Source organism: Pseudophryne corroboree, chromosome 2, assembly GCF_028390025.1.
Source record: "Pseudophryne corroboree isolate aPseCor3 chromosome 2, aPseCor3.hap2, whole genome shotgun sequence".
Taxonomy (NCBI): domain Eukaryota; kingdom Metazoa; phylum Chordata; class Amphibia; order Anura; family Myobatrachidae; genus Pseudophryne; species Pseudophryne corroboree.
In genome coordinates this window covers 413634971-413653051 of record NC_086445.1, presented here as the reverse complement: position 1 = coordinate 413653051, position 18081 = coordinate 413634971, and the positions used below count along the sequence as shown (strand labels likewise).

At 42.3% G+C, this 18081-nt stretch overlaps 1 protein-coding gene across 12 annotated transcripts in view; it reads left to right on the top strand.

Moving 5' to 3' along the window:
• DMD (dystrophin) overlaps positions 1 to 18081 on the top strand; it is a 3641189-nt gene that overhangs the window by 2795427 nt on the left and 827681 nt on the right. For all 12 annotated transcript variants that reach the window (XR_010221499.1, XM_063953479.1, XM_063953476.1 and 9 more), the window contains one exon: positions 17478 to 17624. Coding sequence is in view for 11 of the 12 variants with exons in the window: in XM_063953479.1 (XP_063809549.1) it covers positions 17478 to 17624 (147 nt within the window). In the remaining variant the exon portion in view is untranslated. The remainder of the gene's footprint in view (positions 1 to 17477; positions 17625 to 18081) is intronic.

The window sequence follows — 18081 nt, the reverse complement described above, 5'->3', positions numbered from 1 at the left end:
TCCTGTGCTGCCATAAGTCCAGTGGTGGTGTCCTGTGCTTCCATATGTCCAGTGGTACTGCTGTATAAGTCCAGTGGTACTGCCGTATAAGTCCAGGGGTACTACCATATAAGTCCAGGGGTACTGCCGTATAAGTGTAGTGGTACTGCTGTGTAAGTCCAGTCCAGTGGTACTGCCATATAAGTCCAGTGGTGCTGCTGTAAAAGTCCAGGGGTTCTCTCATATAAGTCCAGTCCAGTGGTACTGCTGTATAAGTCCATTGGTGCTGTTGTATAAGTCCAGGGGTACTGCCGAATAAGTCAAGTCCAGGGGTACTGCTGAATAAGTCCAGTCCAGGGGTACTGCCATATAAGTCCAGTGGTACTGCTGTGTAAGTCCAGTCCAGTGGTACCATCATATAAGTCCAGTGGTACCGCCGTATAAGTTCAGGGTTACTGACGTATAAGTCCAGGGGTACTGCCATATAAGTCCAGTGGTCCTGCTGTATAAGTCCAGTCCAGGGGTACCGCCATATAAGTCCAGGGGTACCGCTGTATAAGTCCAGGGGTACAGCCGTATCAGTCCAGGAGTACTGCCATATAAGTCCAAGGGAACTGCCGTATAAGTCCAGTGGTGCTGTCCTGTGCTGTATATAATTTACTCCAAATAAAAGGGTTATTAATATTTAATCCAAATAATTTTTACACGGTTTGCCCTGGTGGTGTAGGGGTACGCTCTCCTGTGCCGCAAATTTTTATATAACTCAAGGGGTACTGCCATATAAGTCCAGTGGTGCTGCTGTATAAGTCCAGTCCAGGGGTACTGCCATATCAGTCCAGAGGTACTGCCGTATCAGTCCAGTGATACTGCCGTATAAGTCCAGGGGTACTGCCATATAAGTCCAGTGGTACTGCCGTATAAGTCCAGTGGTCCTGCCGTATAAGTCCAGGGGTAAAGCTGTATAAGACCAGGGGTGCTGCTGTATAATTCCAGTCCAGTGATACTGCCATGTAAGTCCAGTGGTGCTGCAGTATAAGTCCAGGGAAACTGCCTTATACGTCCAGTCCAGGGGTACTGCCGTATAAATCCAGTTCAGTGGTAAAACATTTTATAAATACTATTTTTATCCGTCAAAGTGCTTATAATTTGTGTTAACAATAAACAGAATATATTTATAAAGATCTGTCTATAAAAGTTTTTATTAGGTTTATACAAAGTGAAGCGCTGGAAATTTTTTTCTCTTTTTCATAGTTCAGTGGTACTGCCGTATAAGTCCAGTGATACTGCCACATAAGTCCAGTGGTGCTGTCCTGTGCTGTATATTATTTACTCCAAACAAAGGGGTTATTAATTTTTAATCCAAATCATTTTTACAGGGTTTGCCCTGGTGGTGTAGGGGTATGCTCTCCTGTGCCGCATATTGTTATATAACTTCAGAAAAATAATGTAGAACAAAAACTTGGAGTATAAAATAGGAAAAGATCAAGAACCTCTTCCTCCTAATGCTGAAGCTGCTGCCACTAGTCATGACATAGACAATGAAATGCCATCAACGTCGTCTGCCAAGGCTGATGCCCAATGTCATAGTATAGGGCGTGTAAAATCCAAAAAGCCAAAGTTCAGTAAAATTACCCAAAAAAAGAAATTGTAATCGTCTGAGGAAAAACGTAAACCTGCCAATGTGCCATTTACGACACGGAGTTGCAAGGAACGGCTAAGGCCCTGGCCTATGTTCATGTCTAGTGGTTCAGCTTCACATGATGATGGAAGCCCTCATCCTACTGCTAGAAAAATGATAAGAGTTACGCTGGCAAAAGCACAGCAAAGAACTGTGCATTCTAAGATGGTATCACAAATCCCCAAGGAAAGTCCAAGTGTGTCGGCGGTTGCAATGCCGGAACTTCCCAACAATGGACGGGAAGAGGTTGCTCCTTCCACCATTTGCACGCCCTCTGCAAGTGCTGGAAGGAGCACCAACAGTCCAGTTTCTGATATTCAAATTGAAGATGTCACTGTTGAAGTACACCAGAATGAGGATATGGGTGTTGCTGGTGCTTAGGAGGAAGTTGACGATGAGGATTCTGATGGTGATTTGGTTTGTTTATATAAGGCACCGGGGAGAGAGTTGATGTCCGTGGGATGAATAAGCCCATTGTCGTGCCTGGGCAAAATACCAAAAAAGCCACCTCTTCAGTGTAGAATTATTTTTCCACAAATCCGGAGAACTGGTGTCAAGCCGTGTGTTGCCTTTGTCAATCTGTAATAAGTAGGGGTAAGGACATTAACCACCTAGGAACATCCTCCCTTATACGTCACCTGCAGCACATTCATCAGAAGTCAGTGTCAAGTTGTGAAACTTTGGGTAAGAGCGTAAGCAGTCCACTGACACCTAAATCCCTTCTTCCTCTTGTACCCAAGCTCCTGTAAGCCACACCACCAACTCTCTCAATGTCATTTTCCTCCTCAGTCAGGAACGTCAGTAGTCCTGCAGGCCATGTCACTGGCATGACTGACGAGTCCTCTCCTAACCGGGATTCCTCCGGAGGATCCTTGAGTGTAACACCTACTGCTGCTGCTGCTGCTGTTGTTGCTGCTGGGAGTCGATCGTCATCCCAGAGGGGAAGTCAGAAGACCATTTGTATTACTTTAACTAAGCAATTTACTGTCCAATAGTCCTTTGCGAGGAAGATGAAATATGACAGCAGTCATCCTGTTGCAAAGCAGATAACTGAGACCTTGACAGCTTTGTTGGTGTTAGACGTGTGTCCGGTATCCGCCATTAGTGCAGTGGGATTTAGACAATTGGTGGAGGTAGTGTGTCCCCGGTACCAAATCCCATCTAGATTCCACTTCACTAGGAAAGCGATTCCCGGACTGTACAGGGACATTAAGAAAAGTGTCCTCAGTGTCCTGAAAAATGCGCTTGTACCCAGTATCCACTTAACCATGGACATATGGACAAGTGGAGCAGGGCAAACTAAGGACCACATGACTGTGACAGCCCAATGTGTAGATGTATTGCCTCCCGCAGCAACAACAGCAGCAGCGCCAGTAGCAGCATCTCACAAATGCCAGCTCATTCCTAGGCAGGCTACGCTATGTATCACCGGTTTCCGTAAGAGGCACACCGCTGGCAAACTCTTATGGAAACTGAGGGACATCATCGCACAAATGGGGTAATTCTGAGTTGATCGCAACAGCAAGTTTGTTAGCAATTGGGCAAAACCATGTGCACTGCAGGGGGGGCAGATATAACATTTGCAGAGAGAGTTAGATTTGGGTGGGTTATATTGTTTCTGTGCAGGGTAAATACTGGCTGCTTTATTTTTACACTGTAATTTAGATTTCAGTTTGAACACACCCCACCCAAATCTAACTCTCTCTGCACATGTTACATCTGCCCCCCCTGCAGTGCACATGGTTTTGCCCAACTGCTAACAAAATTGCTGCTGCTATCAACTCAGAATTACCCCCTATGGCTTACCCCACTTAGACTCACCTGGGGATGGTATTCGTTTGGATGGTTGACCATGTTATGGTCGACAGTCATTAGGTCGACCACTATTGATCGACATTAACATGGTTGACATGGACACATGGTCGACACACGAAAATGGATGACACATGTGTCGACATGAATTTTTTAATTTTTTTCCTTTTTTGGAACTTTTCCATACTTTTTGATCCACGTGGACTTCGATTGGTAACGGTAATCTGTGCCGAGCGCAGCGGTAGTGGAGCGAGGCACCTTGCCCAAATCATGGCGAGCAAAGTGAGCCATGCTAGGGGATGCAGTGTACTAATTGGTGTTCCCCATCTCTTTACGCAGAAAACGACACCAAAAAAAGTTTAAAAAAAAGTAAAAAAGTCGACCTTTTCATGTGTCGACCATTTTCATGTGTCAACCATTTGTCCATGTTGACCATGCCAATGTCGACCAATAGTGATCGACCTTATGACTGTCGACCATAACATGGTCGACCATTCATACCGGAACCCCTAAGGATATGTGATATCGGACAACGCCACCAATATTGTGCATGCATTACATCTGGACAAATTCCAGCATGTCCCATGTTTTGCACATACAATTAATTAGGTGGTGCAGAATTTGTTGAAAAATGACATGAGCATGCAGAAGACGCTGTCAGTGGCCCGAAAAATTGTCGGCCACTTTCGACATTCAGCCACTGCGTGCCGAAGACTGGAGTGCCAGCAAACACTCCTGAACCTGCCCTGCCATCACCTGAAGCAAGAGGTGGAAACGAGCTGGAATTCAACACTCTATATGCTTCAGAGGATGGAGGAGTAGCAAAAGTCCATTCAAGCCTATACATCCACCTACGATATAGGCAAAGGAGGGGGAATGCACCTGACTCAAGCACAGTGGAGAATGATTTCCATGTTGTGCAATGTTCTCCAACCCTTAGAACTTGCCACACGTGAACTCAGTTCAGACACTGCCAGCTTGAGTCAGGTAATTTCCCTCATCAGGCTTTTACAGAAGCAGCTGGAGAAATTGAAGGCAGAGCTAATACAGAGCGATTCTGCTAAGTATGTGGGACTTGTGGATGGAGCTCTTTATTTGCTTTGCCAGGATTCAAGGGTGGTCAGTCTGCTGAAATCAGAGCACCATGCTCAATCCTAGGTTTAAAGCCTATGTTGTACAGTATCTCTCTTTCCAGCAGACACAAGTCTGTAGAGGTTCAAAGACCTGCTGGTGAGACAATTGTCATCTAAAGCGGAATATGAACAGTCAACAGCTCCTCCTTCATTTTCTACCGCAACTGGGGCTCCGAGGAAAAGGATAACATTTTCGAGCCCACCTGCTGGCGGTGATGCAGGGCAGTCAGGAGCAAGTGTTGACATCTGGTTTAGACTGAAGGACCTGACAACGATTACTGACATGTCTACTGTCACTGCATATGATTCTGTCACCATTGAAAGAATGGTGGAGGATTATTTGGGTGACAGCATCCAAGTAGGCATTTCAGACAGTCTGTATGTATACTAGAAGAAAATAAGAGGCAATTTGGAGGCCTTTGCACAAACTGGCTTTTTTTTTTACCTAAGTTGCCCCCCCTTCCCCCTCCAGTGTGTACTCCGAAAGAGTGTTTAGTGCAGCCGGTAACCTTGAGAGCGATCAACGTAGGAAGTTATTCCAGAAAATGTTGAGAAGATGATGTTCATCAAAATGAATTATAAATACCTCCAGGAAGACCTTTACCAGTAATTGCCTCCAGAATGTACACAGGGACCTGTGATGGTGGATTCCAGTGGGGACGAATTAATACTCTTTGAGGAGGAGGAGGATGTACACACTAAAAGGGGTGAGGAATTGGAGGATGAGGATGAGGACAACATCTTGCCTCTGTAGAGCCAGTTTGTGAAAGGAGAGATGAATTGCTTCTTTTTTAGTGGGGGAATTAATTGCTTCTTTTTTTGTGGGGGCCTAGTTTTTAAAAGTGCCATCCTGTCTGACACTGCAGTGTCACTCCTAGATGGGCCAGGTGTGTGTGCCACCCACTTGGGTCACTTAGCTCAGTCATCCAGCTACCTCATTGCACCTCTTTTTCTTCTTTGCATTATGTGCTCTTAGGAGCCTAGTTTTTAAAAGTACCATCCTGTCTGACACTGCAGTGCCACTCCTAGAAGGGCCAGGTGTTTGTGCCACACACTTGGGTCATTTAGCTTAGTCATCCAGCGACCTCCGTGCAACCTTTTGGCCTAAAAGAACATTGCTAGGATGGCTAATAGCTACTTGTCCTATTTCATAGTACTTCCTTACAGAGGTCATTAAAGGAGAATAGCAAATACATGGATGTATTAATTTGAGGTATCTTTTGTAATAATAAAAAGAAGTTCTAGATTTGGAAACTTAAATTATAAAATGGAAAGGCTGTCTCTTTCTCTGCAGAAAAACTAAGGATGCTTCCTTCTTTGTTAGCTGGGTAAAACGAGCAATAATATTAATAAGGTTCCTTAGAATTACCCGTAGAAATGGGAGATTGCAACACATTTTTGAACCTCTTTGACATTCTTCAGAGTGGATTTCTCCAGAGCTGCTCGCATAACCCATGACCCCATGAGTAACAGAGTTTTCATAAATGTGACACTGATCCCTGAGATTCTCTTCATATAATAGAACTGATGGAATTTGATATAGACTGCCACTACAGGGTGGTAAAATGGTTGGGTGTCAGTGGGTGTTTAAGGACCAGTGGCATGATGCTAATAATCCTACATAGTTATTATTATTTTATTTATTTACTAAAAGTTATGTACTGGTCACTCATATCACTCCCTACCCCAGTCGAGCTAACAATTTATATTTCATACAACATGGGCAGACACATACTGTACAGACTAGTTTTATTTTTTTGCCAGATTCCAATTAACTTACAAGTACAGATGTGTCCTCTTCCATCTTTGCCTGTGATGCAAAGATTCCCATCACTGCGTGGTGTTTTCATACTTCTAGCGCTCGGTGTTCACAGGCAGCGGGGAGTAAGATGCTCCCACTGCTATACATTGCATGGGTGGACTCGGCCGCAATGTGTGGAACATGTAGGGGTCAGATATGCTCCCACTACCCGTAGTTCTGTGATGTTTTAGCAGCTGCATTCGCGGGTGTGTGCTTATGAATTATAGCACAACAAAGGACTGCTAGTGGCATGGCATTGCCGCCATGCTGCAGTTTTTAGCAAAGATGTGGGAGGGCACATCTGTATATTTTTGTAGTGTGGGATGAAACACACACAAATGCAAGAAATATAAACTCCTATAGGACCTTGATAGAAAACAAACACAAGACCTCAGTGCTATAAGACAGTAATGGTAACCACTACGGCAACCACAGTTACCGCCCATGTTTGATAGAATTGTGAAAACAGTATATACAGTATTTTATCTTTGGAAAATGACCTTTCTGCAGCAGACTTAGGGACTGATGGACAGAAATTTGAGTGCATGTGTTCCCACATTGTGGGGGTAATTCTGAGTTGATCGCAGCAGGAACTTTGTTAGCAGTTGGGCAAAACCATGTGCACTGCAGGGGAGGCAGATATAACATGTGCAGAGAGAGATAGATTTGGGTGTGGTGTGTTCAATTTGCAATCTAAATTGCAGTGTAAAAATAAAGCAGACAGTATTTACCCTGCACAGAAACAAAATAACCCACCCAAATCTAACGCTCTCTGCAAATGTTATATCTGCCCCCCCCCTGCAGTGCTCATGGTTTTGCCCAACTGCTAAAAATTTTCCTGCTGCGATCAACTTGGAATTAACCTCTGTGTGCGTGGAAAAAAAGTGTAAATTTGCACATATACAGAGTTGCCCTGGCCCACTATCCATATGGTTGGCTTGCTACTAGTCACCATCATTGATCACACTTTCACCAGTCTATACCATGTCCAGAGAGATCTGAGTTAATTTGTATATACACTTAAACCCAACCAGGGGCGGATTGGGATGGAAAACCATACCAGGAAAGTTATGAAAGCAGCCCAAAGTGGGGTTTGCTTTAGGGGTGGGATCTGTTGAGGGGTTGGGATTGCCCTTATAGGGTCTGATTATGAGTTGGAAGCAGTTGCTGCGTTCCTTGCTCTTTTGCTGCAGTTACTTCTGTGATTTTGCTATTGACGCTGCAATACAGTTCCCTAGTGTACATCTGTGCATCCAAATATGCAAGGACTGATATGCCCACTTTCAGTGTCTACAGATGCTGCAATCATGCTTTTTGCATCTTTAGACGACACCTTCGATCGCACCATTGAAACTTTCACCAGCCCTATGCTAGAGATTTCAACATTTCTATATGCAATCACTATCAGCACCATGCCCACACCATGTTACTGTACATCTGCATCTGATTAGCCAACCCCCTGTACCCACACAGAAATTCCCAACACATTTCTAATACACTTCTTGGTGAGTAAGTCTGACTCTGTACTGCAACTCTGTACATACACCATTGCGGTACAACAACAGATGCAAGCGCAGATGAAGAACATTGCACAGGAAAAAAATAAAACACATTGAACCTCACAGGAAAAAACACATAAATAGTGGGGGGGGGGGGAAAGTATAATATAGCTTTTGGTATTACAATTTGCAACATCTATACATTTATTAACATTTATTTATTTTCAAAGTTGGGCAGGGGCGGATTGGGAACTGAAAGTGGCCTGGAAAAATTTGTAGAGATGGCCTTACATGGGCAGCACCAGAGATATATTGTGTAACCATGGCAGCAGTTCTACCCCTTACATGTCAACAAACAAAACTCACCCCGCACACGCATCGGCCCACCGGGGATCTTTCCTGCTGTTCCGATGGCCAGTCCACCCCTGCACCCAACTATGTACAGCCCAAAGTTTCATCACCTAGCTCTAATAATATTGCCTGCAAGAGCACGCCCTGTTAAACCCCAGTTATGCCTCTTCAGTTGTGACTAGAGAACTGATAAAATACATGTGGATCTGCATTGTCATTAATATTCTCAGGTGTGAAAACAGACAACAAGCTCTACAACAGGCATACATTCAACGTCACATCATAACTTTAAATATTTATAATCCTTGCAGACAGGCTATGCTTTTTCATGCGTGGAAATGCAAGTTCTTGTCTGCCAAAACATTTTCAAGGCGTACTGATTCTGGAACTTACCCCTGTGAAATCAGTCTATGCATAATCTTGAGTAAAAACAGATTCTCTAGAAAATGCACATGGTGATAACAGTAATAATGTTTCTCAATGTTACTTTGTTTATGACTTAAGTAAATCATGACTGTAAGTAGACAGTGGGAATTTATGTATTACAGGTATGACTTATGAGTGTGTGAAGATTTTTGTTGCATCAGTCAATTGTTTCTAAGAATGTACTTTCCTACAACTGGGATGTAAGAATTGCATCCCATTATCAGTATAAACAAGGTCCACTCCCTGGAACCTCAGCAGTGCACAGTGAGGACCTGATTCAGAGAGGGACGCAGTTCACATCGCTGCTGGAGAAAGATGCAGCATCGGGTCATCCATGAGACATACTTGCCTACCTGACCCTCTCCATGAGGGAGAAAATGCTCTGTTCCTGGACTTTCCTGGTAATGTATGATTGCCATCACCTGTGGTGAAACACCTTTCTTATCAATTACCTAGCTCTTCACAGGTGATGGCAATCATACATTACCAGGAAAGGACAGGAACAGAGCATTTTCTCCCTCATGGAGAGGGTCAGGTAGGCAAGTATGCCGTGAGACCTTTTGCCATCTGAATAACCCTGAGTATACTTAGATTAGCCCTTGCAGCTCCGTAGCCGAGGCCAAGAAGTCTGCATCGGAATACACAGACCCTGGCCACGGCACTCAAAGAAAATGGGGTACAATATCCCTGTTTTCCAGAACGGAGACTGCCACTGCCCCCAGTCTACCCCCAAACAGCCTGTCAATTTTCATGAGCACATATCCAATCATTGGAGAAGTACACAAACCTTCAGGCAGGGACGTATCTAGAAAGGAGAAGACCCATGTGCAGGTTCCGTATGGGCCCCTTCTTCACTAGCTGGCAGCGCTATAGCTCTGGGCACTAGGGTCACTAGGTGACCTTAGCACTGCCTCAGAGTCTAGTGCTCATGTGCAGGTCTCTGGGAAAATGAAGCGGTGGCCATTTTCACAGTGATTTCCATACTGTGCATGCATGAAACACCGTAAAAATGGCTCTGCACCATTTTCCTGGTGATTTCTGTAGCTCTGCTTCTGCCGACGCTGGACTTCGGAGAGTAAGTATTGGAAAAACATGGGTGCAGGGTGTGCTGTGTGGGCCCTCCTGGACCTGGAAGCCCGTGTGCACAGGACACACTGCACCCATTATAAATACGCCAGTGCCTTCGGTTTTGATACATCTCTGAATTAAGCTCTGAGTCCTAATGTGCCCTTTCATAAAGTATGGAATGTCACAGGAAAAAACACTCTTCATGTCTATCCCACCGACAATATATATCAATGAAGCATGTATCCCCACTTCCTCTTATTTAGAAAAGGCATACTGATATTTAATGCATTTGGTGCATCTAAAATAAACATGGGTGCAAGCTGTACATGTTCTATATATGTGGTGTAAACCATGCACATATACCTCTGTTAGTGGCCAACATGTACCTTAAGATAGTTACTGCTTTGTATTTGTTCACAATTCCAGCTTTTTACATGGTGTTTGCTCCATTAACTTGGGGATGCCTTGGGGACTTTCTGGATGAGAGTAAAAATGTTACCTAGAACCAAACTTTCCTGTTTTTAAAAAAGCATCACTGGGAGTTTGTAAACATTTACTGCATACTTGTCTACCTAACCCTCTCCATGAGGGAGAAAATGCTCTGTTCCTGGACTTTCCTGGTAATGTATGATTGCCATCACCTGTGGTGGTGAAAACCTTTCTTATCAATTAACTAGCTCACCACAGGTGATGGCAATCATACATTACCAGGAAAGTCCAGGAACAGAGCATTTTCTCCCTCATGGAGAGGGTCAGGTAGGCAAGTATGATTTACTGCTGCGCCTGAGCATTGGTGCATTATAGCATTGTTGCTCAGTTAAGATTTACTTTTTGACAAAAACACACTGGTACATTTCAGGGCTTGTTCATGTATTTTGTTCTACTCACATATGGTTCTATATATAGGACTACAAAAAACCTTATTTGAAAATGTATGTAGCCACAGGGATCATTAGGGCAGATGTATTAACCTGGAGAAGGCATAAGGAAGTGATAAACCAGTGATAAGTGCAAGGTGATAAATGCACCAGCCAATCAGCTCCAATATGCAAATTGACAGGAGCTGACTGGCTAGTGCGTTTATCACCTTGCACTTATCACTGGTTTATCACTTCCTTATGCCTTCTCCAGGTTAATACATCTACCCCATTGTTCCTTATAACCAAGGCAGAGGGGATCGGTATGGTTAGCTGGCTGTCGGGATCCCAGCAATAAGGAGACTGACAGCAGAATGCCGTCAGTGATCGCAGCGAGTCCCTTCGCTGGCTCACTGCGCTCACCATGCATTGGGTGCCACACTATTATATCCCCCCCAGGTGGGTGGTGGTATCGACCACCACCTGAGTGGGAATTCCGGGCTTGGGTCGAGATATCGACCACCGGCATTTTACCGGGCGTCAGGATTCTGGTGTCGGTATCCTCAACGCCGGGATCCCAACAGTCGGTAATTTAACAACATCCCAGGCAGGGAAATTACTCTGATGATCCCATTTGAATGTATATATCTCTCAATTTTTTTCTTTTTCCTAGTACATAAAGGCTACATAATGGGGGTAAGGTGCAATCAGAGAGAATGCTAGACTCTTCAGGAAGTCATGGAGATTACTACTATTTCGTGTAGTCTCCTTGACATTCAGGGGGATTTGGCAAGTACACCTAGAACCCAGTGACCTGCCACCGCACGTCCCTGCTAGAACCACATGACAAATGAGTGGGCATGGGGCCTTATTGTATTTATAAAGCCACAATGTTTGCTCTAGTTTCTGCTTTCAAATAAAAACAAATCATAAAGTTGAGTAACTGAGGGTAGCTTCAAAACCAGAAAAAAAATCAAGCCAGGTTTAAAACAAGCCGGAAGCTCTTGGTAAATCTGTAACAGCACTGAAAACGTTTCCCTCTGGCATACCTGTTCATACTAAGAACAAACACTGTTTATAAAGAACAAACTCTGTCACACTCCAATTGGAATGATGGTGTATCTGAAATGAAAAGATGCTCCTGAGACACAAAGGGATAAAGAGATTGTGTGCTCTGGATTCAGCTGTGCCTCATACGCTTCATACCTGCTCTTTCCAGCAATATAACTTTTTATGTGGCTGGAAAAAAGTAAATTCTTTTAACAATTTTTTAAATTTATTTAAATGTTGTTTTACTTAAAAAGATTACCTTATTATTTTTGTTTTTGTTCTATTTAATACATTTGCTTAAATAAAAAGTGACTTTACATTTGTTTTCTGTTTTTTTAAGTAATGTTTTTCTTATAATAACATACAGAATAAATATTAGGGCTCTGCAGTAGAGATAACTGTACCAATTAGTAGTAATCAGATTTGATCATGTGAGATATTAACCAGGTAAACAGATATTATCCTTCAGAGCTGAGAGAGAACGTCACAGTTTGTCAATATAAAATTCCAGCAGTAGCAGATATAGATCTGGGGCTGTAGCGCAGTTCAAAATTCAAATAGGGGAGCTAGTGTGGCTCCCCTATTTGAATTTTGGACTGTGCTGCAGTCCCATCTCTGGAGCCACCAATGTATTTCAGTAAAACTAACATGGCCCCTTGCTTAGAGCAGTCACATGGTACAGAACAGCTGGACCAAGGCAAAAAGAGTTACATTCAACAGGCTAAACTGGCAGAATGCAGAAAACACTAGTCTTTCATTTTTCTAAGGTAGCAAAGAAATGATCTTAAAAGTGCTGTGGATACAAAATAGTCATCCCTTGTAAATGTATCAGTTTGGTAATATAGCATACATTGCTAATGAGTTATTGGTCAGCTTTGGGAAATCTGGGTTATTGGTCAGGTTGGGCAGTATTATGGATGATGGAGGCCACTGTGCTCATTGGGACCTTCAAAGCAGCAGATATTTTTCTGTACCCTTCCCCAGATTTGTGCTTCCAGACAATCCTGTCTTGGAGGTCTACAGACAATTACTTTGACTTCATGCTGGTTTGTGCTCAGACATGCACTGTCAAGTGTGGGACCTTATATAGACAGGTGTGTGCCTTTCCAAATCATGTCCAGTCAACTGAATCTACCACATGTGGACTCCAATTAAGCTGTAGGAACATCTCAAGGATGATCAGTGGAAACAGGATGCACCTGAGCTCAATTTTGAGCTTCATGGCAAAACTTGTGAATACTTATGCACATGTGACTTCTTAGTTTTTTATTTTTAATAAATTTGCAAAAATCAGAGCTACTGTCAGAGCTACAGCATTCCTCTGTGGAGAGAGGAGAACCTTCCAGAAGGACAACCATCTCTGCAGCAATCCACCAATCAGGCCTGTATGGTAGAGTGGCCATATGGAAGCCATTCCTTAGTAAAAAAGCACATGGCAGCCCGCCTGGAGTTTGCCAAATTGAACCTGAAGGACTCTCAGACCACGAGAAACCAAATTCTTTGGTCTGATGAGACAAAGAATGAACTCTTTGGCGTGAATGCCAGGCGTCATGTTTGGAAGAAACCAGGCACCGCTCATCACCAGGCCAATACTATCCCTACAGTGAAGCATGGTGGTGGCAGCATCATGCCGTGGGGATGTTTTTCAGCGGCAGGAACTGGGAGACTAGTTAGGATAGAGGGAAAGATGAATGCAGCAATGTACAGTGTCATCCTGGAAGAAAACCTGCTCCAGTGCACTCTTGACCTCAGAATGGGGCAACAGTTCATCTTTCAGCAGGACAAAGACCCTAAGCACACACACAAGATATCAAGGGAGTGGCTTCAGGACAACTCTGTGAATGTTCTTGGGTGGCCCAAACAGAGCCCAGACTTGAATAGAATTGAACATCTCTGGAGAGATTTGAAAATGACTGTGCTCTGACTCCTCCCATCCAACCTGATCGAGCTTGAAAGGTTCTGCAAAGAGGAATGGGCGAAACTGCCCAAAGATAAGTATGCAAAGCTTGTGGCATTATATTCAAAAAGACTGTAATTGCTGCCAAAGGTGCATCAACAAAATATTGAGCAAAGGCTGTGAATACTTATGTACATGTTATTTCTTAGTTTTTTATTTTTAATAACATTTTCAAAAATCTAAAAAAAACTTTTTCATGTTGTCATTATGGGGTATTGTGTGTAGAATTTTGAGGGGAAAAATAAATTTATTCCATTTTGGAATAAGGCTGTAACATAACAAAATGTAGAAAAAGTGAAGCGCTGTGAATACTTTCCGGCGTACTACATTAGTACTGTACCTCAGAATATCTTTCAACATCAGAGGTCTAGATGTTGGGCCGAGTGGCTTCGGCAAAATAGGGATTTTTTGTAATGACACGAGCAGTGAACACAGTTGAAACCACAGTTTGCAGTACGGCAAGCCCTGTCCTTTGGTCCTCCAAAATAAGTCCTGTCCGTGGTTCCTCCAAAATAAGACCTGTCTTAGAAAAAGTGGGATGTTTGAAAGGGTATCCGGATGATAGATAGACTATGTCTAGTTAGACAGTCAATAGATAGACACCATATGTTAGACAGACATTAGGTCGACAGAGTCAAAAGATTGACATGAAAAAGGTATACAGTACAAAAGGTTGACAGGGTCAAAGGTCAACATGAAAATGATCAACATAAAAAAGGTAGACACAGGTTTTTTTTTTATTTGACATTAACCTTCTATATCCATGTCGGCATAGAGTTGGTTATAAACCTTGTGGCAAGCATAGCGAGCCCCGCGAAGGGGATTCCTTTCTATAATTGGGGGTCCCAGATGACAAAACTATCGACACAAACCCCCAAAAATGCAAAAAATTGTGTCTACAATTTTTTTATGTCGACCATTTTCATGTCGACCTTTTGACCCTGTCTAGCTTTTGACCCTGTCGACCTTTTTGACTGTCTACCTTTATTCATTTCTACCTTTTTACCCTGTCGACTTTTTGACTGTCTATCATGTGGTGTCTATCTATTGTCTATTCTCTAACTAGACACTGTCTATCTATTATACAGTACCACACCTGGTGGAGAGGTGTGCATCAGTCACCAGTGTGGAGGATGGAGAATTTGGCTGCACTGTTCACTATTCTGTAATTATAGTGAACAGTGCAGCTCATGTTCCTATGCTTTTTACTGAACTTTTTAAATTATAGCCGATAAAACATTTACATTTTATATGACCTTTGTGTAGACATTACTGCTGTGATTTGTTTATTCTTTGGGGGGGGGGGGGTAACAGCTTGTAGTAGGCTGAGTCTCTCCTGGAGTATAATACGAGTATATTCTAATATTATACCTGCTATTAACATTATTGAGTGTTATTAACTGCAGATCCTTTTTTAAGGTGTACCATATGTAATTGCAATTAAGTTAACATTAAACCAGTGGGTCTTGGTAAGTACCTTGCCTGTTGAGTCGATCTTACCTTATAGATGAACAATGAACCATGAACCATTCTCGGATGACGGTGCCTGCAATTGCTGAAGTGAGCTTTTCTGATGAATGAATATACTACGCAGACACTTTGAGACCCCACCTATGTCACATGTGCTTGCAAACAGCAGAGAGGTGACATGAGTCCTGATATCAGGCTCCACAGCAAAAACTAAGGGAGGCACCCTCATTGATTGCAAGCCATGTCAGCTAAGGCCCAGCTCTGATGTTTGAACTCAGTAGCGGATCTTGCCACGGGCAAGCAGGACTTTTGCCCAGAGTGCCGCCTTCCGGAGGGCGCTGCACCATGGCAAGATCCGCTACTGCAGTGCTGTGCCCCACGCTGTGTCCCGCTGCCGCTGCGTCCCGCTGTGAAGGGCGTCAGGGAACTAGACGCGTAGCGTCTAGTTTCCCTTCATGGAGAGGATCTTTGCTGTGCGGTGCGCGATGACATCATCGCGCACCGTACAGCATTTCAGCAGCGCTACTACTGTACAGGGGGCGTAACTGACCACGCCCCCTGTACGAAGCCATGCCCATATTACCCACCCGGGGCGCAAAAAGGCAGAGAACCGGCCCTGTTTGAACTGCCTGTATTTCAGCTTTGGAAAATGAATGGTTTTAAGGTCTTTTGTTTTTTAGATAGTTACTTCTGCAGTTTGAGACACGTTTTTGAGTGTCTTGTTTATTTAGCTACATTCCCATTGTAATACATAGCATGCTTACAAAGAAGCACCTGTTTGGCATTGCTGGATTGCTGCTCTAGTTACTGTAGCCTACAAAAGGGTGGCAAGAATCCATTTCCTAAATGGAGCATTCACAACAGAAAAACATGGGTGTTAAACAATGTTATAAACCCATTTATGTGGTGATCATATTATTGCCCCTAATCCTCTATTCAGAAGAGATGTATGCTTTTCTTCTACGGGCAAGTCTGCCACTACATGAAGCAAAGGAACGTCAGTGTTCATTTTTTAGCAGCACAGAAAGTAGTTTAGAGAGTGTTCTGAATTTTGGTTGCAACTCCATGCAGTTGCTGCTCCCTTCTTTGGTAATCAACACTTGTAGAAGTATGAACTGCAGAATGGAAGGCAGCACCGTGTATAAACTTCTTACCTCTGAAACCTCATCATGTACAATTTAGCAGAGAATAGCATTGTTTCATTTACATCGACATGTATTTTTCAATCAATTATGTTTAAGGCTATATTTTCCTTTATTTGAATATTCAAAAAAGCGCTATGACCTGTTGCAACAGCAATATCCAACGTTTTCTGTTTATATACTTAAATGTAGGAAATAAATGGTAAAGATAATTTAAAAACAAACAGATTTAATTATATTTGTTCCCTGTGCAAACAAGCATTGAATGTAATTATTTTGTCAGAAGTTATTGCTTTTTTGGAATTTGTGTGTATTCTACAACGTACAACAATTATTGATTGCTGCATTTCAAATTGAAGCTCTAATTGCAGTTCACTTCCGCATCATTTGACATTCATTTACAATACAGCAAGTGCATAATGAGCATTATATTGTGTGTTGTCAGTACCACCTAGGCGGGTATGACTGGCAGTAAATGGGAATTAATGATAAAATCCTTTACTGATGGTTACAGATTGAGACAAGACTATATCATGCCTCAATATGAGTAGTTGTTTGTTTTATATATAATAAAGGAACGTTACTTGGTACAGAGATATTTTATTAAAGGACATGAAGTAAATATTTATTTAAAGAAGTAACAATAAAATTTAAATTTAAAAGTAGAATTGTAATGTCCTATTTTCTCCATTAGACATTTTAATTTACTTTTGCTTTAGATGTATTTTTTTATGGATGTATGTTATCAAAGCCCAGGTAAGTATGGGTTTAGTTATTATTTCAAACTGTCTGGAAGTTCAGGAGGAGGTTTCATAATAAAAAAAAAAGAAAGAAACAGAGACCATTTGATGAACTAAAAGGGTGGGAGATTACTTTGATTAGAAGATAATCTAGGTATAAACAGCAAGTGAATTAGAATATGTTTTACAAGAGTTGGAAACATACGGTTTATATAAAAAAAATCTCTGTGTAATTGTGCTGCAGTCAGTGTATTGCAAATAATGTGTTGGAACAATCTTGACTGAATATAATTAGGATACTTTACTATAATAAAATACATTCCTTAATTAAAACATAACAGTAGCTAATTTCTAGGGCTGCATAACCTCCAGGCCAAACTGCTTTCCTGTAATCATCTGTAAAACATTGTAAAGAGACTTTCTGCTGTTGGTTTTGCACTTTGCCTAGTGTTTTAAGTTGCTTTTTTCTGTTTAGATTTACATTTTCTATGTATTTATACTTTACTTTTTGTAGGCCTTCCGAGCGGAAATAGCACCAATTAAAAATAACATAAATCAAGTGAATGATCTTGCACACCAGTTCAATGCAACGGATGTCCAACTGTCTCCATATAATATCAGCCACCTTGAAGAGTTGAACACCAGGTGGAAACTCTTACAGGTAAGTTTCATGGACGGCATGTATTTTATATAGGTTTCTGTATGTTTTCTTCGCTTTATAGAATGTATATGCTCAGTAAGCTCTGCATTGGAAGTACACACTCACATTGCCCTTGTTACACTGAGGTAGATTGTATGCAAGGCAGAAATCAAGGACTATTGACTAATGAGCCTGTTACTATAGGTGGGGGCTTAAAAAAGTCTAAGCCTTGTGTTCGTCGGAAAATGATATTACTCCTACAACTTGTAGTTGTTATTTCTTCAATCATAAGAAGTACAGTTTCTACGTACTTCTTATGGTGGTGATGTTTATTGCTGGTGGTGCTGTTTATTGCTGGTGGTGCTGTTTATTGCTGTACTCACTGCGTACTTATTCCAATACTCAGAAATAATGTTATTTTTAATTACAATCAACAAATTATATATTACACATTTTGTAGATCCTTTTTTAGTCCACA